General features: G+C 42.3%; 2 protein-coding genes and 1 long non-coding RNA gene across 3 annotated transcripts in view; 2 read left to right on the top strand and 1 right to left on the bottom strand.

Moving 5' to 3' along the window:
* The window catches only part of UGT3A1 (UDP glycosyltransferase family 3 member A1), a 50967-nt gene extending 48294 nt beyond the window's left edge, over positions 1-2673 (top strand). The window contains exon 7 of the mRNA XM_019013685.4: positions 1280-2673. Coding sequence (XP_018869230.3) covers positions 1280-1406 — 127 coding nt within the window. The 3' untranslated portion in view covers positions 1407-2673. The remainder of the gene's footprint in view (positions 1-1279) is intronic.
* A 4173-nt stretch (positions 2674-6846) lies between these two features.
* LOC101141388 (uncharacterized) lies at positions 6847-8021 on the bottom strand. The gene is made up of 2 exons (XR_176666.4): positions 7898-8021; positions 6847-7117 (listed from the first exon to the last, which is right to left on the bottom strand). It is a non-coding gene; the product is annotated as an uncharacterized lncRNA (long non-coding RNA).
* Positions 8022-8042: 21 nt separating this feature from the next.
* CAPSL (calcyphosine like) overlaps positions 8043-23707 on the top strand; it is a 34477-nt gene continuing 18812 nt past the window's right edge. The window contains exon 1 of the mRNA XM_004058955.5: positions 8043-8169. The gene's annotated coding sequence lies outside the window, so the exon portion shown is untranslated. The remainder of the gene's footprint in view (positions 8170-23707) is intronic.

Below are 23707 nucleotides of genomic sequence, written 5' to 3'. Positions count from 1 at the left end.
GCTGCAGCTGTCATCCACGTGATTTCTTAGGGTCCCTAGTTTTCTTAGTTCATATTAATTTCCAGGAGGGGAGAGTGGTGCTTACACCGTTAGGGCAGGGTTCAGGGTTCAGTTCACCAATCCCCCCTTTCCACTGCCGCTGGTTTGGGAGAGTGAGAATAGGGTATCTAACTGATCATGAATTGAGTAAGAAGGGGCAGAGGGTGAGAGAGAACAGACAGAAGAGAAGATAGACAAGTTCTCCTCTCCTACCTCTTCTCAAGCCTATAGACAGTGCCTTTGGTGCGCAGGGTCCCTTAAGCGTGTGCAGGGCACACAGCCTAAGGGCTGGGTTCTGGGGCTTCTGCAGGAGTGCGCATGGCTGGGCAGCTGGGCTCTGCTCTTAGTGGGCTTCCTTCTCTTTGGGATTCTGCTCTCAGAGGCCGCCAAAATCCTGACAGCATCCACACTGGGTGAGTGCTTGGCGGGAAAATGCAGAGACAAGCATGTTCCAGGCACCGCGCATGGGCACTGGCAGTTCTGTCAGAGGGTCATCCAGGTAGTTTTCCACGCTGGGCTGGTGTCTCGGGCTGGAAAAGGAAGACAGAGGCTGGCAGGGGCTGTGGAGCCAAGAAGGGCCTCTAACCAAAGGTGGAAAAGACAGTTCTGGAGAAAACGGAAGTTTCCTTTCTTCTCTCCAGCTCTGGACGTGTGCTGCGTCGCGCAAGGCTGGAGCCAGCATTAAATTTCCCAGTCCAATACGTTCGCCCCGGGCCGCCTTCCTCAGTGCTGGAGAGATGTTTCGTTGCTCATTCAGTTATTCTGAGGGGGTGCACGGTAGCTGCCAATAGAAATTGTAGCAAGCATTTTCAGGCTCTTAAAGACCGAGGAAACGTGCTCCTGGGCGTGCCACAGCAAATTGGGGTTGTTTTCGTCCAAAGGAAATCCGGAGAACTGACTGGGGCGACGAGAGGACCCCTGGACAATTGGGTCTTTGGAAGCCCTTTTATCTTTCATTCAAGCTCCTGGAAAGGTTTTGAAGGATAAGTGGGGCAGTTAGTTTCGCATTTTGTGTCCCTATTTTTATTTCTTTTACTTTTACCCCCAAAGGAATAGAAGATAAAAGAGAAAATATATCAAAGGAAAGGAGGGAGCTCCCCAAGACCCTTCTTAAGCTCATCCTGAAAGGATGGTGGGCTCTCTCTTAGATCAATTTAAGATATTGAGAATCTGGGATTCCTGGCGCTGGATGAAACCATGGAGTTCATTTAATTCGGCCTTTCCCTTTTGTTTTCCTAAGGGGGATACTAAGGATTAAGGAAATGGAGGCACCGTTTGCAAGAGCGCACCCAGCTTTCCTAATGGCCCATGAGGAGTTGAATCAAGATTCCTTACTCCGAGTCAGGCCCCGTGGCTCACGCCTGTAATCCCAGCACTTTGGGAGGCCGAGGTGGCTGGATCGCCTGTCAGAAGTTCGAGACCAGACTGACCAATATGGTGAAACCCTGTCTTTACTAAAAATACAAAAATTAGCCGGACGTGGTGGTGTATGCCTGTAGTCCCAGCTATTCGGGAGGCTGAGGCAGGAGAATCGATTGAACCCGGGAGGTGGAGGATGCAGTGAGCCGAGATTGCACCACTGCACTCCAGCCTGAGCGACAGAGTGTCACTCCATCTCAAAGCAACAACAACAAAAGCAGTTTTAGAAAGCTGTGACTCCGTGTTAATCTTTTTTTGCATGTTCGTTTTTCCTGATCATTAGGAGAAATTAAAAGCTTATCTCTTCAATTATACGTTTCCCTGCCTCAGACTTCAAGAGGGAGTTGATGTGGTTTGTGAGGTGCTAAAATCCCAGGGTTTGTCCTAGAATGCACTCTGGCTCAAGACCCACCATGAATGGATGCGTGTGTAGTCACCCCTTCTCTCTGCTTCTTACGTGGATAAAATGCAAGAAAGAGCAGGCAGTCTGAGGGGTAGGGGATTTTCACTTTATATATTCCTTATTACCTCAGACCGCACAAGTGTGGGTGTTAAAAATAGTCACTCCCACAGATACACACTATTTCTCTAGCACCACAGCCTCCACTTTGAATCCAATGGCTATGGGACTTCAGCTCCCAAATAACACTTGCTTCTAATTTTTGGCTATTGCCATACCTTCTTTTCTGATCTGGCTTTCTCTGCTGCCAAGACTCTTCGATTCAAGAAAAACGCCCATGTTGAAGATTGTTTAGGAGGAGACATATGTAAAATTAAGTGATTCAAACTTAGAGCTGTTGAAACTTTAACTTACTCTGAGCCTTGAGAGGAATGTGAGTTACATAGCATGCAGTCAAGTAGCATGCAGCTGCAATTTATGCTTCTCTGATTATAGATTAACCTCCTTCCTTATTCTTCTATGGTAGATAATTAGGAAGACCAAGAGGTGCCAGAGATAAGACTCCCTCAGGTCCTAGCCCCTTCTTAAGCAGTAACAAAGTAATCTTCCTGGGGATGTAGCAATCTGTAAACAATCAAATTGCTGTAATGTATACACTGGTCTTGTAAGGCAAATGTTGTAATACTGTTAAACTTCTCCGTTCCTACCTTTTAAGTGAAATCTTAACTTCTCCATTTCAGAACACTGACCTCATTTGTTTGGAGTCAAGTGTTTTCTGGGTGGTCATCCTCAAGCTTTGCACTTGAATAAACTCTATACCTAATCATGTTTTCTAAATGTCATTATGTAAGGTTGACACATTAGTGTGATGGAACTTGTACCTCTCCTGAGAATCAAACTTTTCTTTCCTTAGGATGCCAAGATTGTTCTAGAATGGGCGACGTCCTAGTCTCTCTTGCAACTGGAGTTGCAAGAGAGACTAGGACGTCGCCCATTCTAGAACAATCCCACAATTTTCCTGAATGTCTTAATTTGACTTTGCACAAAATTCAGGCCCCAAATAAGAAATATCCTGCCAAATATTGAAAGTAATGGCAAAACCGCAATTACTTTTCCACCAACCTAATACATTTCAATCTCAAGGATTTTGGCTGTAAGTGTTGACTACATACTTCTCCCTCCAATGGAACTTTCTTGGACTCACCCTTTAGCTCCTATATTTCTATTTCCTAAAGTAACATAAAATTCCAAAGTGAAGAATCCCAGAAATAGCCCTGATGATTGTTTGTCCATCAAGAATCCTTCAACTCACATTCACAGCTCTGTGCCATATTTTCCACCAACGCAGTTATTTCTTTTGGACACAGTATCTCCATAAAATTTCTGGTTAGAATGCAATATGTATCTTGGAATAAGACATGCCTAAGGTCTGAGCAAAGAGAAGAAGCTCATCACACTGACATGGAGACCACGAGTCAGAGAAGAAATCTTTGGTGGAAGATTGCCACAGATCAGGGATTTGGGCAGTTGGAATATAGGTACCTGGGCTGGGGCTTACCCAAAGTGAAATGGAAGAACTGGTGAAGCTTATCTTCATGTGTTCACTATTCCACTTCTTGTTTCCTAGGATTTTTTTCTCCTGGCTTTCCCCCATACCTCCACAAACCCCTATCATGTGGGCTGCACCCAGCAAAATCATAGGGGTGGAATTGCCTCAGGCCTTGAGGGCTCAATCCTAGCCCGGTGTGTCCAGGAGGTGGCATATGGAGTCAAAAGAGATTATTCTCTAGCTCTAAGATTTAATGTCTGCCTGCTGAGTTTTGGTCTTACTTGGAGCCTGTTACTTTTGTTGGGAAATGGAGTATGGAAGGGTGCTCTTTCTCACTTTTGGAATAGGAATGTCTGTCTTATGCCTGTATCACCATTGTATCTTAGAAGTTGTTACCTTATTTTGATTTTACAGGTTCACAGATGAGACTCTGGATTTTGGACTACTGAGTTGATGCTGAAACCAGTTAAGACTTTGGAATTAGAGGGTTGGAATGAATGTATTTGTATGTGATAAGGACATGAGTTTTTGGAGGGCAGAGACAGAATGTGTGGCTTGACTGTGATTTTCTTTTATCTGACCATCCCTGGATTTAGCTCTAGTAATCATCGACTGATTGTCATATTGTTTTTATCAATGATCTAGTATAAAACAGGTTGATCCAATCAAATTCAGATTCCTTTAAAAAGGTGGTTTTTAAAGACAATGTTTGAGATTTTTTTCAGACCTAAGAAGGGCTCTTCCCAGCTGTCTCTTTTCCCAGTTTCCTCTGGCAAGCTAGTCACCCTACAGTTTAACTTGTATCGCCAATGAATCTACCCATGGCCTACCAACTGCCTTTCACAGCTAAGTCCACTGTTTCTTTGTTTTTTTCTGTTTGAGTTCTCTTAGGCTGGAACCACTCCATAGTTTTTGTTGAAGATAGAGCCAATTCGTTTGCAAAGTCTATCAGTCAGGGTTTCCTCATTAAAACAGAGCAGTAAGATACCTTTATTTTTTCAAGGAATTGGCATAAATGATTTTGGAATTGTAAGAGTTGGCAATCTGAAATCTCTAGAGAAGGCCAGCAGGCTGGAAACTCTTGAGTGGGAACTGATATTCCAGTCTTGAGGCAGAATATCCTCAAATAAGCTTATTGCAGATAAAAAGTAACATCAGAGCAACACATAGATTAGGTTTTGATTTAATAACTAGGAACAATGGCATATGTCAAAAAATACAATTTTATACAACTCTTCTATAGCATACTGGGAATATACTAACTCTTCTCCAGAGTGGAGGCCCTTGGGTGATGTTCACTCTTATTCGTGATATTCTGTAACATAAATACTGTGAAGTAATATATTAGATTTTAAGGAGATAGAGTGAGAAGAATACAATAGTACTCTACACACACAAATTCATAACAAAATACAAGGTAAATACTCACAACATTTACAATCCTTTCTCAACTGATCATATGGTGATAGCTAGCATTTGTATTTCATATGCCCTTTGCCCTCAGCAAGTACCGCAATTGATTTTTTGCCTGACTGGGAAGGGGACCCAAATATTCATTCTTGAAGAGTTGGGGTTATTAGTTTTCCTTACTGAATTGGGTTATTGTAGATTTTTTTGTTGACTTTAATAAAAGGGCATGGGCATACTTAATGATGTGCTAACAGAGTTCCTTTATTCCAGGCTTACTCTTTTTTTTAATGACCTATAACAGTAAACCAAAGAAATGATTGCAGTTGTGACAAGTGCTACAAAGAAGATGAAAACATAGTATTCGCTACTTTTTTTTCCAACTTTTATTTTATGTTCTAGGGTATATGTGCAGGTTTGTTACACAGGTAAATGTGTGCCATGTAGGTTTGCTGCACAGATCCTCCCATCACCTAGGTATTGAGCCCAGCATCCATTAGCTATTCTTCCTGATCCTCTCCCTCCTCTCCCCACACCCTCTGACAGGCCCCAGTGTGTGTTGTTCCCCTCCGTGTGTTCATGTGTTCTCATTATTCAGCTCCTACTTATAAGTGAGAACATGCAGTATTTGGTTTTCTGTTCCTGCATTAGTTTGCTGAGGATGGCTTCCAGCTCCATCTGTGTCCCTGCAAATCACATGATTTTGTTCCTTTTAAGGCTTACTCTTTACCTCAATGTGTAGTAGCAACTCAATTTCCCTTAGTAATCAGGTCTTGCATGATAAATCCAGTCCAACATTTCAATCTCCCTAAGCCTTTAGATACCTTCCTCTTCAGTGTCCCAAGGCAATTCTGGTATTTCAGCTTCATTTAGCGTAGGCCACCCTTTGTTTCATCTTTAACTCAACCAAACCCATCGAGCTGCAACTCTATATTGAGAATTTGTGCTTTGTGGGCCTGTATCGATAAATTCATCTTGAGTCAACTTTATGTTCCTTCTACCATTATTTCACATTATTAACTTACATTCTCACATGTATTCACCAGATTTCTGTCTGTATAAATTGAAAAAATACGCATTACTTTTGGAATGTAGTATGTCTCCCATTGGTTCGCAATTTTAATCTCTCTTTCAAGTCTGTTGGGATTAGAGTCTACTTGATATAGATATAGATATAGATATAGATATAGATATAGATATAGATATAGATGATCTAGTTCTACAAGCCAAGAGGTTTGGTGGAAGTAGGTTCTGAGGATAATCAGCAGTGTCTTCCAGTTAAAATGCGTCAGAGGTGCTAGTACAGTTCCTTTGAAAAATCAGGATGAACCTTCTCAGACATGAATAGCAGGGTTGCTCCTACTGGCAAAGAAGATGCAGGAGAATTTAGAGGTTAAGTGTCCTCAGCTTCATCAGGATCTACCCTACACGTTTCATTCCGATTTTCAGAATCTCATTCCTTCCCAATCAATTCCCTCAGTTTAGCAGAAGATACTTTGCCTGGTTGGGAATTCAATTTGCACTGTAATTCTGCCACTCTGAGGATGAGACTCAGGATTTGATTTTCTGAAACCTCAGGCTGATGACAATGGGAGTTAAGTATGTTCCTCCAGGAAGACATAGAAGGTTTCAGATCATTTATGTGGAGCTTGAACTTGGAATTTCAAGCCCTGAGTTCATCATTTTTCTTTACTTTGTCTACCACAGTTACGAGCAGTCATCCTCATTACATTTATTAGTTTGACTAAAATATTTTAAGATATCATGATTACCCAGAGATTTGCCATTTATGAATATTTGATTAGGAATCCAGTAGTAATATTTTACAAATCTTTTTACCGTATTACACCATAGACTATCATTGTCTTCTTTACCACTGGAAAGAATACTTATGCCTTAAAATATAATCAATCGTGTCAGAAACCCAATACCACAAACCCAGATCCAGTTTTTTGAACTGGTAAAACCCTTGGAATTACACCAGTTGCTAGCAGTAGAAACAAGCAAAAGCATTGCTTAAGTACTCCAGAGATTTTGTTCTTTTTACTTTATTTGACACAACCTGGAGGCAGACTATTGAGGGCTTGCACGGTGGCTCCATCATGCTGTCCGTTGTCCCAATTTTCCTGTTTCTTTTTTATCTTTTCTTAAATTATTGCACCAAACTTACTCTCCAGTAGGTGGCTTTCAAGAAATACTTCATATTTAAATGCCCATGCCCTCATATTTGCTTCTGCATTCACAGATGAAATTAAGTTTCTTCTTAAAAGTTTCAAATGCATGATATCTTGTGGGTTAAACCACTGAAAAGAAAACATTAGACATCTGAGGTTGCCCTGGAAGAACCACAGTTCTAATTGCTTAATTCTGGGACAATTCTTCAGACAATTCAGATAAAAGGATGAAATAGCTACTACGTGTACTCCCTGCAGATATAGCAAAGGACCCAAGCCCTTGTCAAATCCATGAAAGAACTTGCCTAGTAGTCTGCAGAGCTGGGTGCCTGGCATCTATTCAGTTTTGTGAGTTCTTATACTGCAAGGATGTTGCACACAGCCAGGATTATGTTATATACAGAGGTGTGTGTGTGTGTGTGTGTGTGTGTGTGTGTCAGAGAGAGAGAGAGAAAGAGAGAGGTGTAAGGTCTGAATCACCACTAATTATACCTGCCTGCTCCTGAAAGCAGGACGTGCAGGAGTGGGAATGACAAGGGTAGGGTGGATGTCTTAGATACACAGTGAAAGAGAGCATAATGTAGATATTTTCCTCTAAATAAGCCACTAGATTTCTTCTTATCTGGCAAAGTAACTGCTAGGGAACATGTGAAAAACATAAGTAAAAAGAAACAAAAAGAGAAAAGAAGAGAAGAAACCAAGGATGAAAACAGCAGAAATGACATCCTCTGCAAATGCAGAGAAGGAGGGAGAACCGTGAATCACGTATAATTACTCCTGCCTGCTCCCAAGAGTTGTGGTTTTAAGTCTCACCTGGTAATGAGGCACCCTAGCAGTAAGCTTTCTGGGGACTACAGAAGGACAGGAAGGTGCTGCCTAAAAGAAAGAAGATAATGTGCTGAATGCTACCTTACAAAACATGGGAGACAAGTTTTGATGCTGTTCTAGAAACCAAACCATTGCCAGCAAAACTTCTGGCTGGCTTCTCTCCCAGTGCAAATGGCTCGAGCTTTCACAGTCACTGAGATTTCCTAGGCAACAGGAGTGTAAACTTGAGAAAAGGCAGAACCAGAGTAGAGATTGACAGTGAGCTGAGCCAATCAGGCTGTGAATCTGCAGCAGTGATCCCAGGTCCTCCAATTAATATTAAGAGAGTGCACCAGGGCCTCTGAGGAAGACAGGTAAGAGGGAGGAGGCTAAGGTGGCTTGGGAGGGACCAGTTTTCCTAGATGCAGGAGACAGCGTCCATAGTTTCAGTTCAAAGCAACTGGTGGCAAAAGGTTAGCATTTAAGGTAAATCAATGTTTTTATCTATTCCATGATTTAATGTTTTTTTTTTCTTGGTGTGTCTTAGCTGAGAAAAGAAGACAGTAGATGTTACTCTCTAAAAAGAAAATCTAAAAGTCTTTTGAGAGTTCTTGGACTAGAGAAGCCATCACTAGGCTGTCAGTGCAAAGAGGAAAGAGCTTGGTACTGGGAAAGATTTTTGTAATCTTTGCAAAAAAAAATGCCTAGATAAAAATGTACAAAAATAAATTTCATTCAGTAAAGGGGAAGGAAGTAAACATTATTGAGCAGTCATTAGGTACTAGGTATTTGAGCGTGAAGGGTTTGGGTGAATTGCTCTAACGATCCTGATGACTACTGATAAAACTGAGCTTCAGGGAGGTTCAGCATTTCCAAGTCACAAAGCAATAAAACATTTCAACTTTCATTCAGACCTTGCTTTGTCTGATACTTAAACTTATGCTATTTCTGCTATACACTGACAACTGAGAATCAGAATAAAAATCAGAATGCTTATTAAAGTGTACGTACATGGCTTGTTCAAAATTATATCAAATAGTTGATTTGATTCATCAGAGACTTGAGCGGGTCCTTTACATTCTCAGTAAAGGACAACACCAATGACCCAGGAAGCCATCTCTATTGCCTTCAGTCTGGGGAGTATTTAAACCATATTAAGTAGATGAAATTCTTTCCTGTTTTTTTTTTTACTTATTTTTTCCTCAAATCCCACAACCACAAAAATCTATTTTGTTATTGAAAGTTTTAAATATTGAGATTTGAATTTCAGGCATACATTTGTATTTATATTCTGATAAAAATTACCCAATAGCAATGACAATGATAAATTCTAATAGCAATATAATAGCCTCCTGCTAAGCCCTGATGATATGGTGATAGTAAACACAAAGGATACAGCCCTTCCTCGTAAGGACCTTATAGTCTGTCTAGCAGGGCAAGTAATTCGAAAATGAATTACATTGTCGTGCAATGTGAATGCTATTTGGACTTCACCACATGATCATGGAAGGATGGGTGGGACTTCTCTGGGCCAACAGGAAAAAGAAGGTGTACCTGCAAGTGTGACTACATGTACAAAGGCACAGAGATACAGAATGCTATGGTGTGTCTGGGGAATGTGAGTGAGTAGAGATGCAGGATAGATTTTGAATGGATGGAGGATTACTAGAAATGGCTGGAGACATAGGAAAGGCCAATGCATGAATTCAATGCTAAGAACTTTCATTTTACCTGTATGCAATGGGGGACCATCAAAGGGTCTTAAACTAGATCATGAAGTTCATGTTTTCATTTTCTAAAGATTGCTCAGTCTTCTAAAAGAAAAAGTACAGAGGGCAAAGCTAGGGGCAGGAAACCAGCTAGGAGACATTTGCAATGGTGGAAATGAGAAGTGACCATGTCCTAGGCTGAGTCAGTATCCATGGCAATGGAGATGAGGGAATGGAAATGTGGGATGTGTCAAGGTAGTGAAACTCTATAGGACTTAGCTGCTATTTGGATGTAAAGGGTAAGGAAGAGCCTAGGATAATGGTCAGTTAATGACCCAGGTAAATGGTATTGCTGTTTCCTGAAGCAAGGAGTAAGGAAGATAGGTAATGAATTTGGCTCTGGAACATTAAACTGAAAGTGTCTGTAGGTCATCCAAGTACACATGTTTTGTGAGAAATCTGGCTCCAGAGAGTGCCTACATTGGAATAAAGATTTGGTAGTCATCATTGTATCAGGGGATATGACTGAGATTGCCATAAGATAGTGGAATAGTGAGAAGAGAAAGATAACTGAAGCCTGAGAAACAGCACTTAAGAAGCAGGTGAAGACAAGGAAGAAACAAAATAGGACAGATCCAAGAGGGAGGAGGAGAGACAGGGAGTTAGATTTATAGCCATTGAGAGAAAGGGTGTTAAAAAGGAAGGATGACCAATAGTCAACTGGTTGGAGAAGTGAACTAAGGGCTAATGACTGTTGAAGCTGGCAATCAGGTTAGCAATGACTTATTGAAGAGTATATTTGTTGGAATGACAGAGTGAAGACCATACTGAAATGGACCAAAGTATGAATGGGACATGAGAAAGTAGAAAATCTGGAAATTCTTTCAAATAGTTTGACTTTGAGAGGTGATAGCTAGAGGGAATCCAGGACTGAGGGACCACAGCGGATTCATGAACTAAAGGAAGGAGCTGCTGGAGAGGAGGAAAAGGGCATAACTGATGGCTGAGAGTCTTAGAGGGGTAGGCCTCTGTGTTGCAGGTAGACAGGGCATCCTTAGATGGGAGGAAGTTCAGCAATCTCTTGGAGGAGGGAGGATGAAGTCAGGATGCCCTTAGAGCACTATACTTTTATAGATTTGGAGGAGGGTGATGTGAATTTGTTCATAACTGGTGGCTCCATTTTTTTCTGGGTCTTTCAAGGCAAGGTCTGGAGTGGCAAAAGTTTGGATTAGCCTCTGAGGAGACTGGAATAAGAACCTGACCAACATCATATAAAAGTAGAGTCGTGTGTTGCAGAAGGCCTAGCTGTGGTTAAAGAATAAATACAGTGATACCTGTCCATGCTGGCCATGTGGGTTTATTCAGCTGCACTTCAGTCTGCCATTAAGTACATGGAACATGGGCAAATTGAACCAAGTTAGCTATTATTTTGAGATGGTGGGAGGTTGAAAAATGAGGGTCAAGAAGGAAGGCACTTGTACCAGATGGTCAGAAAGATATACAGAGTGGGTAAAATGGATAAGAAAGGAAGTGGATCCAGAAGGGAGAATGAGGTAGGTAATGGCTGGGGTGAAAATGTAGGGCCAAAAGTCTGGAGGTACCATAAGGTCAGAAGCAAGTTGGAATAATGGAACTGAACACTGCAGAGAAAGTCAATCTTGAATTTTGAACTTTCAGTCTGGGCACCGTGGCTCATGTCTGTAATCTCAGCATTTTGGAAGGCCAAGGTGGGAGGATTTCTTGAGCTTAGGAGTTCAAGACCAGCCTGGGCAACATAGCAAGATCCTGTCTCTACTGAAAATAAGAAAAAATTAGTTGGGTATTGTGGTGTTCACCTGTAGTCCTAGCTACTTGGGAGGTTTCGGTGGGAGGATCACTTGTGCCCAGGAGATTGAGGCTGCAGTGAGCTATGATGACAACACTGTGCTCCAGCCTGGGCAACAGAGTGAGACCCTATCTCAGAAAAAAAAAAAAAGAATTTTGGACTTTCAGAGGAGACCAGATTTGGTTGGGAGGGAATGCTGAGACAACAAACAGATGGAGTTGAGTTGGTAGAAATCAAGGAGCTCCAGGAACTTCATAGCTGCCTGTTGGATGGATTGTCTAGATGAGCTCTGGGTTTTCCCAGATTGATGACACCACTTGAAATGGAGAGTACATCTCTGAGGCAACATTCAGAGTGTCAGTGATTTATAAACTGACAGAACCAAAGAGAAACATAGGAAGTTTGTCCAGCTAGGCTGTGCTTCAAAGAAGGATGTGGATATAGGTCATGATGTGGAGGTGACAGGGTGCATCTTAAAATCTGTGAGGTTCCTTAATACTTAGAATTTGGGGTAAGAGGTGCTTTCATCTGAGAAGACTGCAAGAGGGGTAGGTTTCCTTATGCAAAATCAGATACCATCCAGGATAAAGATATTGTACCAATCAGTGTCTTGGCAGGAAATTGATGGCACATTCAAAAGTAGTAACAGAAAAGAGTTTAATGAAGGACAACTCACAGAAGTGTGGGTAGGGATAAGGAATATAGAGAAAGCATAATGAGACACCCAGCAATGCCACAGTCAGAAGGGACAAGAAAGGTGTTACCTATAGCCTTAAAGGGGCAAAAGGAGGAGTGGTCTTCATATCTCAATCAAAGCATTTCTGTAGGGAGGGCTGCCTTTGGTGAAGGATATGGTCACTGAAAAACTGTGGCTTGGCAGAAAGGAAGCTGGGGAAATAAATACTCCAGCCTCTATCTCCTCCTCTCCTCTGATCTTCTACTGATGCCTCCCAGTGGTGGAATCCAGCTGGAAGCCAGCGAGCAAGGAAGTGTGGTTAACACAGTTTATGGAGGTCAACATCTTGTAGCACAGATGTGGGTGGGGAATGGATCAGGAGAAGCACACAGGCAAACAATATTCAGCTCAGCAGTGACGATTGCTGTTCAGAGGTTGATCAAGATGAGGAGGCTTATAATTGAATAAGGAATAGAGGAAAATCTGGGTGTCTGGATGGAAGGTATGCTTGGTCCCAAGAGGGCCAACGTCTGCTGTAACTTGTGGAGGTGGTGGTGAGGTGCTCAAGAGCAAGGAGTGGGAGTGTTTAGCTCGTGGAATCACACTTTTGGCTTCAACCATTGCTTTAATCTCTGGATGAATGAAATAAGAATTTTCCTTGTAACGTGTTGCTCTTTATTCTGATATCAGACAGCTTTGTATAAAGAAAACATATCAAGGTTCACAAGAGCAGTTTTCTATATTTCAGAAGTCAACAGAATGGCATTTGGGAGAAGATGGCATTACAAGACACTGAATTGTAGAAATGGCCACGTGTTGGCTTCTCACGGGATTCTCAATCCCATGAACATTTGTTCAATTTATGATATTCTTTAGAGCAGATTGTCTCCCACATTTTTAGCCATAATTCCATTGCCACTCAGCATCTTGTTTTTCCTGCAGTCTGAGAATAGTTTTAAAATTCTTGTATATTTTCTTGTAACCTGAAGTCAAATAGAATTAAAATTTCCCAAACTAAAAAGTGTAGTTTGAGAGAGCAGGGCAGTCCTCTGTTGAGAGGTGGATGACAGCTCTTCTTACTCTCTCTGGAAGCTCTGCTTAGTGTGTGTCCCCTCTGCAGTTACCCCTCTAGCTTAGACAGGAGTTCTTCACACTGAGGGAGGAGCAGGCAAATGCTCTTCAGTAACAAACAGCATGAGTCCTTCTTACTTAGTGTGCTTTGGACTCAATATTGCTAATAAGCTTGACCCAGTTTTTATAAATGAGTGCCCTGTGGTGACTACAGGGGTTTCCTGTTTAAAAAATGAACGTTTTCTGAGATGTTGTGGATAATTTACAAAAGGCTGCTGAGGGACTGGCAGATGCAACAGGCCCTGCTCAGAATCTTGGTTTTGCTACCAATGTGTGAACTGAGACAACCTCCAAATCTCTCTGTACCTCAGTTTCCTTGTTTTATAAAAAGTGGATATAGCTATGTCTGTAACCTAAAAGAATTGTTATCAAGACTTATTTTATACCAGACAAATTTTCTGCTCTAAACAAACTGACTTTGAAAAACTTGCAAAACACAGGCCACCCTTTTAGCAGAGAACATGGGACAGAGTAAGTGTGCAGTAAATGTTTCCTATTACTGTTGTTCTTATCTTTTGCATAGTCCCAGAGGTCAGCAAAGTGTTTCTATATAAGGCCAGAGAGTAGGAAATTTAGGCTTTCATGGGCCAGAAGGTCTATGATGCAACTATTCAACTTTTGAGTTGTAATGTGAAAGCTGCCACAGACCATATAGAAATACACGTATGTGGCTTTCTAGTAAAATATTATTTACAAAACCAGGTGGAGGGCCAAATTTGGTCCATGGGGTGTGGTCTGATGTCCCAGGCCTAGATTATTTTAGGTTATGTTTGCCTGCACTGAGGGCATCCTTCATAACTGCCCATGGAAAAGTGAGCCTTATTTGCTTCGGGTGAACAGAGGTGAAAAGGGAAAAATCATCAATGTGTTGACGTCTGCCCTTAGGGCTTTCCTTAATCTTCTGCGTCGGAGTGATCCAGTTGCTCCATATGTTTTGAAAGCTTCACGCTCCACATGGTTTTGTGAAATAAGCTGATTTAGACATGCTCACACTCTTACTTTTTGGAATAACAATATTTCTTCTGCCAACTGAGGCAGAAACTGTAAGTTGCCTACTCAATAGCCACTGTCTTCTTTTTTATAAACAGAACCTTAGGGGTGGCAAATTATTCAGCCAAAAATTAGGTTTCCCAGACTCCTTTGGAGTGGCTGATAAGACTTACATAGAAGGAATTGGGTGAATCTTCTGGGAACCACTTCAGAAAGGGCTGATTTCGCTGGGAAGAGCATCCTTCTTGCCTTTTGCCCTTTTTCTTTTCTTTTGCTTGGAGTGTGGAGATAATAGCTGGAGCTGCTATGGCTATTATGTAGGCATATTATGTACCTTTAGGCAACTTTGAGTGTAAAAACTGTGCTAGGGTAGAAAGACAGTAGAGTCTGGAAACATTGATGACTACTTGAAGCACTTCCAGTCTTCTTTTACATGAGAGTAAAGTAAATCTCTGTCATTTTCAGAGATATGACCTGTTTCTATTATGAGTCGCTGGACACAATTTATAACTGATACACTGATTTACGCTGATGTTGGCACTATGACATTGGATTTCCATCCCTTAATACTTTTTGGTTTTCTGGAAGTATCAGTTAAGAACAACTAGGATACAAATAATTGACTAGATTTCTAAGTGGCCATAAAATAAACATTAAAATAGACAAATGACTCCAAAAGAAGCATTCATTCTAAGGGACTGCAAGATAGTTACTAAGTGATTTTCGTGACTAATGGCTGCAAAAGGGCAAATGTCCACCAGAGCTGGGTCTTTACTTGCATCTAAAAGGGTGATAGAAGATGTACCAGTTGGGCTTTGTCCTTGCAGTGGGTTTGAAACAATTGTCTGAGGTCATGACTTCATGGCAAAAATCGAATATTTGAAAGCTACCTGGTTGGTCCTAAGCGCATAAACACCAAAACCAACAAAAGTTTTACTTTTCTTTTGTCTTGGTTTTATTTATTTATTTTTCTATATTGCAATTCAACTAACTCTTTACTTACCTTTGCATAGTTAGGTAGCTTCTTACTCTGTTTCTTTGAGATGTTGCATCGAGCAGGTTGACCTAACTCAGAATACATTATAAGTTATTTCTTGGGAAAAACCCCAGAGACCCAAGGCAGAGCAAAGGGAAAAAAAGCAAGATGGAGAAGACAGCAAGGAGAGAGCTATTAGGAGAGTGCATGCCCCCTGACATTCCCAGTGGATGCTAATTATGACAAGGACCCTGCAACCTTGGGGCCTCTGTATTTTATTAAACCTTGTTTTTCTTTTCTTTTTTTTTTTTTTTACTACATTGTGTCAGTTACGTGGGTTCTTGAATATTATGCTAAGCTGTTTATTTTGCTCTCTTTCATAGTCAAAAGTGCTGGAGAGGCTGTTACTTGATAAAATTCTACTGAGAGAAGAGGTTATAATAGAGTGACTTTCTCTCTCCTCATGAGTCTCGGGTAGTTGAGTCTCTTCTCACACTGGATTGCTAGTTGTTTCACCCAGCTAAAGGTCAATATTTAGGGTCAGCCCAAACATTGCAGGAATAAGCTTTTTGCCGTCTGTATCAGTTAGGAATATTTTTGACTGCAAGTGACTGAAGACCTGACCAACAACAGATTAAACAGATAATACAAAGAGATTATGTTTCTTACAAGACAGGAGTGTGAAGTCAAGAAGTTGCCAACATTAGTTCAGCAGCTCGATGATGTCAGGGCTCTAAATTGGTATGGATATGATTCCCTTGGCCCTTCCCTCATGATTGCATAGAGGCTGGCATAGCTCCAGACATCACATCCTCACTCAAGGCACAAGGAAGGCAAAAGAGATGAGAGAGATATTCCAGAGCTCTCAGCACTTTCCTTTGGGTCCCTTTGGCTAGAACTGGTTCCTGTGCCTACCCAGTAGAAAGTGGAATAGGGCAGAGAAAAAGGGAAATAGAATGACTTTGTCTCAACCAGGTGGCAGTGTCTAAAAAATTAGCTGTAATTCAAATTTAATCAAGTTAAAACTACTTCTAGGAATGTAAACTTCCAAGGGTTGGAAGCTTGGCTGTCTCATCCGTTCCTCTTGTATGGCACATAATAGGTGTTTAATAAACATGCGTTAATGCAGAACCAAGACTAGAGTGGGGCAAGGTAGGTGTTTAGGGTGCACTATTTAAGGAGACAATCATTCTCAGGCTTGGGCAAGTGTATGGTTGACATTTGCATGATTCTGAGACTGTGTGCCTCTTTAAACATTGTGCCTTTCTCTTACTTAGCCCTAGCCCCAACCCTGGTTCAGTGAATAAAGTGAAATATGAATCTGTATGAAGTAAACACTTTATCACAATGATATTTATAAAATATTATTTTTAAAATGTACCATATCACAAACATTAAAATAAGGACTGAATTCACATCTCAAAGCTCAATAGAAAGAAGTAAAGACTATGGTTTAGCATAAATGGGCTCTACACAAACCTGCCCATTGAGAGTGGCTGCAATATGCATTTTAAGCATTTCGAGAAAATGTATTCTGATACAGAGAAAATGTGGTAAGATGCCAGACTTCAGTGACATCTTATTTCCACAGTATGCTATGTCACTTAAGTGTAGATGAAATGCCGTCATACTTTATGTGGTATGTGGAAGTTGACAATCCAAACAAAAATGAGATGTTTCATATATTCATACATTTTAGAAAAAATTTTTAAAATAAATTGTGGGAAAATAGTAAATGGTATAAAAGATAATCAGTGCAGAAGTTTTGAGTTTGATTTAAAAACCCTCACACATCATTTTAATTAAAACAAACAGAAAAAAATTGCTGCTGCAAGAGGAAGAGGCTAAGTAAAATTTTTCATCTTAACCAGAAGGTATTTACACTGAGCCTTAAGGATTTGAAAACCCAAGCAAGGACCTAAGATGGGAGAAGGGGTCATGTTTAGGGACTGCGAGTGGCCCGGATTTGCTCTGCACTCCCGTCCTCACTCTCTGCTGGTATGAAATCTAGCAGCACTCCAAAGCATTCTTTTCCCTGAAGCTTTTCCTTTCCTGCATCTCTTACTTCATGGACCTTCTCTGAGTCCCCAAAGCAATTTATCAGTTTTAAGCAACATCATGGTGTAACTGTTGAATGCAGTGACTTAGACCTGTTTTCAAGGCCGGGCGTGGTGGCTCACGCCTGTAATCCCAGCATTGTGAGGCCAAGGTGGGTGGATCATGAGGTCAGGAGTTCGAGACCAGCCTGGCCAACATGGTGAAACCCCATCTCTACTAAAAATACAAAAATCAGCTGGGTGTGGTGGCAGGTGCCTGTATTCCTAGCTACTCGGGAGGCTGAGGCAGGAGGATTGCTTGAACCCGGGAGGCGGAGATTGCAAGGTTGCAGTGAGCTGAGAACGCACTGCTGCACTCCAGCCTGGGCAACAGAGCGAGACTCTGTTTCAGAAAAAAAAAAAAAAAAAAGGAACTGTTTTCAACCCTGGCTCTGCTACTCCCTGGTGGCGCATTCTCAGACAAGTGACCTGGGTTCTTCAGGTCTCTGCTGACTTCCTGTAATAGGGCAGTAGTATTTGATAGAATCCACCACATGAGGCAATGTGTGGATATTTGTAAAGTCCTTAGACAAGGACTTGGCCCCCAGCATAGTTACAACTGTATTTACTACCTCTTCTCTTCATGCCTTTATCTTGCCCTGTGTTGTGTTATAATAAGGCCTTACTCCTCTTACTAGAGGGTGACCTTGTATTTCCTGTAGCTTATGTTCTCAAACTTAGGGATACATGAAAACCAACTAAAAACAATAAAATGCCCAGCTGCAGCATCTACACCAAGAGAGTCTAATTTACTGTGCTTGGTGAGTGCTGTGGGCATCTTTGTTTTTCAACAGCACCCACGGTGGTCCCAGGTCTTTCTCTATATCAGGGCTTCTCAACTTCAGCATTGCGGACATCTCTGACTGGTAATTCTTTGTTGCCGGGGCCATCTTGTGTATCTTGTGCAGAAGGTGTAGCAGCATCCCTGGCCTCTACCCATTAGATGCCAATAACACTCTACCCTACTTCCATTGCAACAACCAAAAATGTCTTACAGGAGGCATTATCAAATGTCTCCTGGGGGTGGGGGGGATTGTATCCAGTTGAGAAGCACTTCTCTATAATTATCACCTGAAGAGTTAGCACAGTGCCTTGCATAGCTAGTGGTGCTAAGGGCACGTTCAGTTGATTCAAACTCAAATGGGCTCCATGAAGTAACTCTCACGATGTCAACAACACTGACACACACTCTCATCTGAGGCTTCTGTGTACTGCAGAAGCCATGTATTCAAACTGTCAGAGTCTTCAATTTCAGTCTCTTTGGGAGGACATCACTATTTATTTACTTCCTAGCCACTGCTAGGCTATACTCAACACCTAGTGCTATGGTTTGAATGTTTGAAATTCACGTTGAAACTGAATCCACAACACAATAGTATTAAGTGGTGTGGTCTTCAGGAGTTGGTTAGGTCACAAGGACTCATCCCTCCTGAATGAAATTAAGGTGTTAATAAAAGTCGCTTTGCAAATTATTCAGCCCTTTTTTGCCCTTCCGTCTCTTCTGCCATGTGAAGACACAGCATTTGTCCCCTCTGGAGGATCCATAGTTCAAGGTACCATCTTAAAGGCAGAGAGAATAGTCCTTGCCAGGCACCAAATCAGCTGATACCTTGATCTTGAACTTCCCAGCCTCCAAAACAATGAGAAATAAATTTCTCTTGTTTATAAATTACCCCATCTATGGTATTTTGTTCTAGCAGCACAACTGTACTAAGACCTCTGGAATACAATATTTATTTTAGAAGGGCATTTTCCAAGGGGAAACTTATTGAGAAACTATGGGTTTTTGCCATCTACTGTGTAGTAATAGCTAGTTTATTGAATGGACTAAAGCCAGTGCAGATGGTTTAATTTTTTCCATTAATTGCCTTCAGACATGGTCTGTTGTATATTTCTTCTCATACCTGGATGACATTTCAAGTATTGAAAGGTCCACCAAGTCTTAATCAAAATTTCAATCTTATACCCAGTTTCCAAGTACAGAGATAAAGAGCAAAAGCCACATCAAGTTCCCCATCCCTATGGGGGACTGGTCTCAGTGCTCAGGATCAAGCCCAAGCTAGAAGAAATAGGGAATGTTTTGTCTTGGATGAGAATTTAAAACAAGGCAAATGTTTTCCACCTTCTCGGAACTAGCTTGATGCCCTACAAGCTTCATCAACAGCTGCCTACTGTATACCTTTCTCCTTTCTTCTCTCCCCATAGTAGAATGTTTTCAAAGCACATGGAATCATTATAGCAACCCCAGGTTCCTTGCTATTGAAAATAGCTAATGTAATGGCACAGGTATCTAAGAATTACAGAAATGCCTAAAAATGTTAAAAATCATGACATGGTCTGGCTATGGGGAAAATGGGCTTAACAGCATCAAGAGGTGGGACAGAGGCTCGGAACAATCGGACTGCAGACGGCTGCTGTTGTCACAAGGCTGGACCTGCAGGACTTCCTCAACAGGACAGCTTCCTCACAGTACGTGCTGTCTCAAGCAGTGGGGTGCAAAGGAAGACTGTCCAGGCAAAATCTGGTCCAGCCATCGCGACTGCACATCCCTGCCAGCGGGGAAGCCTCCTTTCCCCTCCTCAAGCACATCTCGCCTCTGTCCTCTACACCACATTTGCTGTCCCTTTCTATTTACCTGATTCTGTCCTTCCCTCTCCACTTTAACGCAGGTTAACCCTGCTCTTCTCTAAAGTTCATCCGAGCTGACTAAACCTGCTTCGGTTCCCTTTCAAGGAACGGTCTTTTCCCTGAAAAATGAAAACCAGGAATGTACGGTCAGAGAAGTCAAAGGAGGGAGGGTTTCTTGAGGGTGAGGTGAGAAGTTTCCATTGGATTTTGCAACAAAGAGGATGTAAAAGCGTTGGTGCCTCATAGTGTCTGGATCAACGATCTCTAGGGTTGCCTCTTTAGCAATAAGATCCCCTTCTGTGTTTGCAGGTAGTTGGCTACAGATGGAGAGGAACAGAGAAAGGAAGAGAGATGTAATTCAGCTTACTGCCACCAGGGAGCACCAAAGACAAGTCAATAGATGCAGGCTAGGGCTAGAGCAGTTCCCTCTTCCAAGGGTCCACTTAAATCTGTCTCCGAACTTTACGGAGGGAACCATGAAGATACAGACCCCATGCATTTACAGCTTTCCACATCCTTCCTACAATAATTCGCAAAATCCAGGCAGGCAGAGAGTTTGGCGTGGCAGTTTGTTGTGCACTGGGAGGACAGTGGAATGAGACAGCCTTAATGGGACCATTGCTACCGTAGCTACACTCTGCCTCTGCCCCAAATCTCCAGGCTTCTGTGAATATCCTCCCTTGCTGCCAGCCACTGGAGGGTGAGAGTGGAGAGCGCAAGCAACAGCTCTGGATGCCAGCCCCGAGTCCGCCCTCTCCCTCAAACTGCACGTTCTGCCACTGGCCATCTCCTGTCTCTTCCTCTCTCTCCGTCCACACAGTCCAGGCAGCATAACTGGAAACAACAGTCTCCCATTGGCTAGCCTGTCCCGCCTTCCTATCCATTCTTCTCACTTTACAATGCAAACGGCCTTTCCCGTTTTTTTTTTTTTTTTTTTTTTTTTTTTTTTTTTTTTGAGACGGAGTCTAGCTCAGCCGCCCAGGCTGGAGTGCAGTGGCGCGATCTTGGCTCACTGTAACCACCGTCTCCTGGGTTCAAGCGATTCTCCTGCCTCAGCCTCCCGAGTAGCTGGGATTACAGGCAACCGCCATCATGCCCGGCTAATTTTCGTATATTGGTAGAGACGGAGTTTCACCATGTTGGCCAGGCTGGTCTTGAACTCCTGACCTCAGGCGATCCGCCCGTGTCTGCCTCCCAAAGTGCTAGGATTACAGGCGTAAGCCACCGCGCCCGGCCAGAAGACTTTGTGGTCTCCTGTTTTTTAAGAAGACTTTTTCCCTTTTTTGTGGTCTCCTGTTTTTTAAGAAGACTTTTTCCCTTTTTAAGAAGACTTTTTCCTTTTTTAAGAAGAATTTTTCCCTTTTTAAGAAGACTTTGCGGTCTCCTGTTGCTCTCAGGACAAAATCCAAATCCCACCCTGGCACCCCAGGCTCTTTGGGATCTGATGGCTGCCCGCCTGGTCAGTTTCATCTTTACCCACAATTCCCCTTTCCCTACTTCCTCCGAATCTCCACTACTGTTCATCTCCCCCTGCCACCCATACCTCTGTTCTCCAACCATACTGAAATAGTTGTACTTTCCTAATTATATTGTTTTCTCTCTCACCTTGGTCTAAGTAATTGGTACACCTGCTATCTAAAATATCCTTCTATCCCCACGTCCCCAGCCTCGATAACTACCACCTTCCATTAGGATGAAAGTTCAGACATCACCTCCTCTGAGAGGTCCTCAGAAAGCCCCACTCCCAGGCCAGGTAAGCCTCCCGTCCTCTTGTGATTGCATCCCCTGCTCAGCCCCCAGGCTGTAAGCGTTTTCTTGGTCCCGCTTTCATCCTACCCCTAGCACAGTGCGTGGCGCTTCCTGAGCTCTTAGCAGACCTGTGTGGAAGGCAGAGACTGAACCGCATGCCTGGCCGGGGGAATGTGCAGACGCCTGAGAACACGTGGTGGCGCTGCGGCCAAGTGCGTCGGGAGCGCAGCCTCTTCGCCTTGCATAGGGATGCGCTCCGTTGTCACCACGCCGGATCTTTAAGGTTCAGACAGTCTTCTACAGGCAGAGACACTTTGTGCACTGCTGTGAAGTCGGTGACATATGTTTGGGGACTGACTCTTGCCCTGGTGCCTGGCGCCTTTATTGAAACTTCAAAGCTGAGCATCTCCCATATTCACTTGAGATCCTGTGCAATCCTGCCTTCCTTAAAAGCCCCGGTGCTTAATAAACTTTATGTTTTCTGTTCTGCTTGAATACAGGAGATCAGGATTCAAACTAATGAAGACTCTAGGCTATTCAAGGGCTTGCTCCTCTGAGTAATTCCTCACAGTCCCACACTCTATTCCAGCATAGTGCCTCGAAAAGAGTACACAATACAGTTAGCTAGTGGTTGGTGAACTGGGTGATTCAATGATTAAAAAGGATGCTTACTATGGGCATTTCAAGTTTCATGGTAGGCTAGCAGGAGAGAATGGACTTTTTTCCCCTTGAATTTATTAAATTAGACTCCAGAAATAAACTGCCCACATCATCGCTGGGTAGGGTCATCCTCAAGAGGTGGGACAGCCTGAGGTACTGGGCTGGCAGTTTCTTGCCTTCCTGGACTCGATCCCACTTCCCTATGAGAAAGCACCATCAAACTGTGCTTTGAGATTCTTATATATTATTTCACAAACCACAAACATGATGAAGCAGAAAGAGTCCTTAGGAATCAGAAGCCCTCTGTTTTGGTCTTGGCCAGGACTTTTGAGCAAGTCACTTTGCCAACCCAAGCCTTAGTTTCCAAGTTTGCAAAATGAGGTTGCACTAGAGGATCTTCAAGGGTCATACAGTTCTAACAGCATGTGGATTACTGTGAGTCATGTTTCCATGCGACTTGGGCAAGTTACCTGATTTCTCTGCATCCTAATTTCTTTATCTGTGAAATACCAATAATAGTAGTAACTAGCTCATAGGCTTGTTTTTCTTTTTTAACCTTTGCTAATTTACCAAGATGACTACGTGCCCAGCACACTTTAAATTTTTTTTTTAAATTGACAGATAAAGTTGTATGTATTTACCTTGTATAACATGATGTTTTGAAGTATATATAATTGTGGAATGACTAAATCTAGCTAGTAACATCTGTGCATGGGTTTTATTTTATTGAGATGAATACACATAACATAAATTAGCAATTTTAAAGTGTATATTACATTCACAATGTTGATAAACCACCGTCTATATCAAGTTCCAAAACATTTTTATTACCCCTGAAGGAAACTTTACATTCATTAAGCAGTCACTCCCCACTGGCCCTCCCACCCCAGCCCCTTGCAACCACTAATTTGCTTTCTGTCTCTATGAATTTGCCTATTCTGAATATTTCACATAAATAAAATCGTACAATGTGTGACATTTTGTGTCTGGCTTCTTGTACTTAGCATAACATGGCCAAGGTTTGTCCACATTGTGGCATCTATCAGTACTGTGTTCCTTTTTATGGCTGAAGAATGTTTCACTGTATGGCTATACCACAATTTGCTTATCCATTTATCCATGGGTGGACATTTGGTTTGTTTCTACCTTTTGGCTGTTGTGAATAATGCTGCTATAAACATGGGTATATGTGCATTTTTTTTGAGTTCCTGTTTTCAGTTCAGCTCACGGGGTTTTTGTGGGAACTGGACACATGCTTACTACCTAGTGGGGGCACCACTGATGCCTTTAATATTATTCTGAAGGTGTGCAAAGAGGGTCCCACTGGGGATCTGTCCCAGATCCAGGAGCCGGATCTCACTTTCTCTCCATGACTGGTTATTAGTCTCTGTTTCTCTTCATTCTCACTTACTGTCATGGATGGCAGGGGAAAACCAGAGCAAAATGAATAAGGTGGACAAGGTAGGGGAGAT

This window comes from Gorilla gorilla, chromosome 19 (assembly GCF_029281585.2).
Source record: "Gorilla gorilla gorilla isolate KB3781 chromosome 19, NHGRI_mGorGor1-v2.1_pri, whole genome shotgun sequence".
NCBI classification, from domain to species: domain Eukaryota; kingdom Metazoa; phylum Chordata; class Mammalia; order Primates; family Hominidae; genus Gorilla; species Gorilla gorilla.
This window is presented reverse-complemented; position numbering and strand designations above follow the sequence as displayed.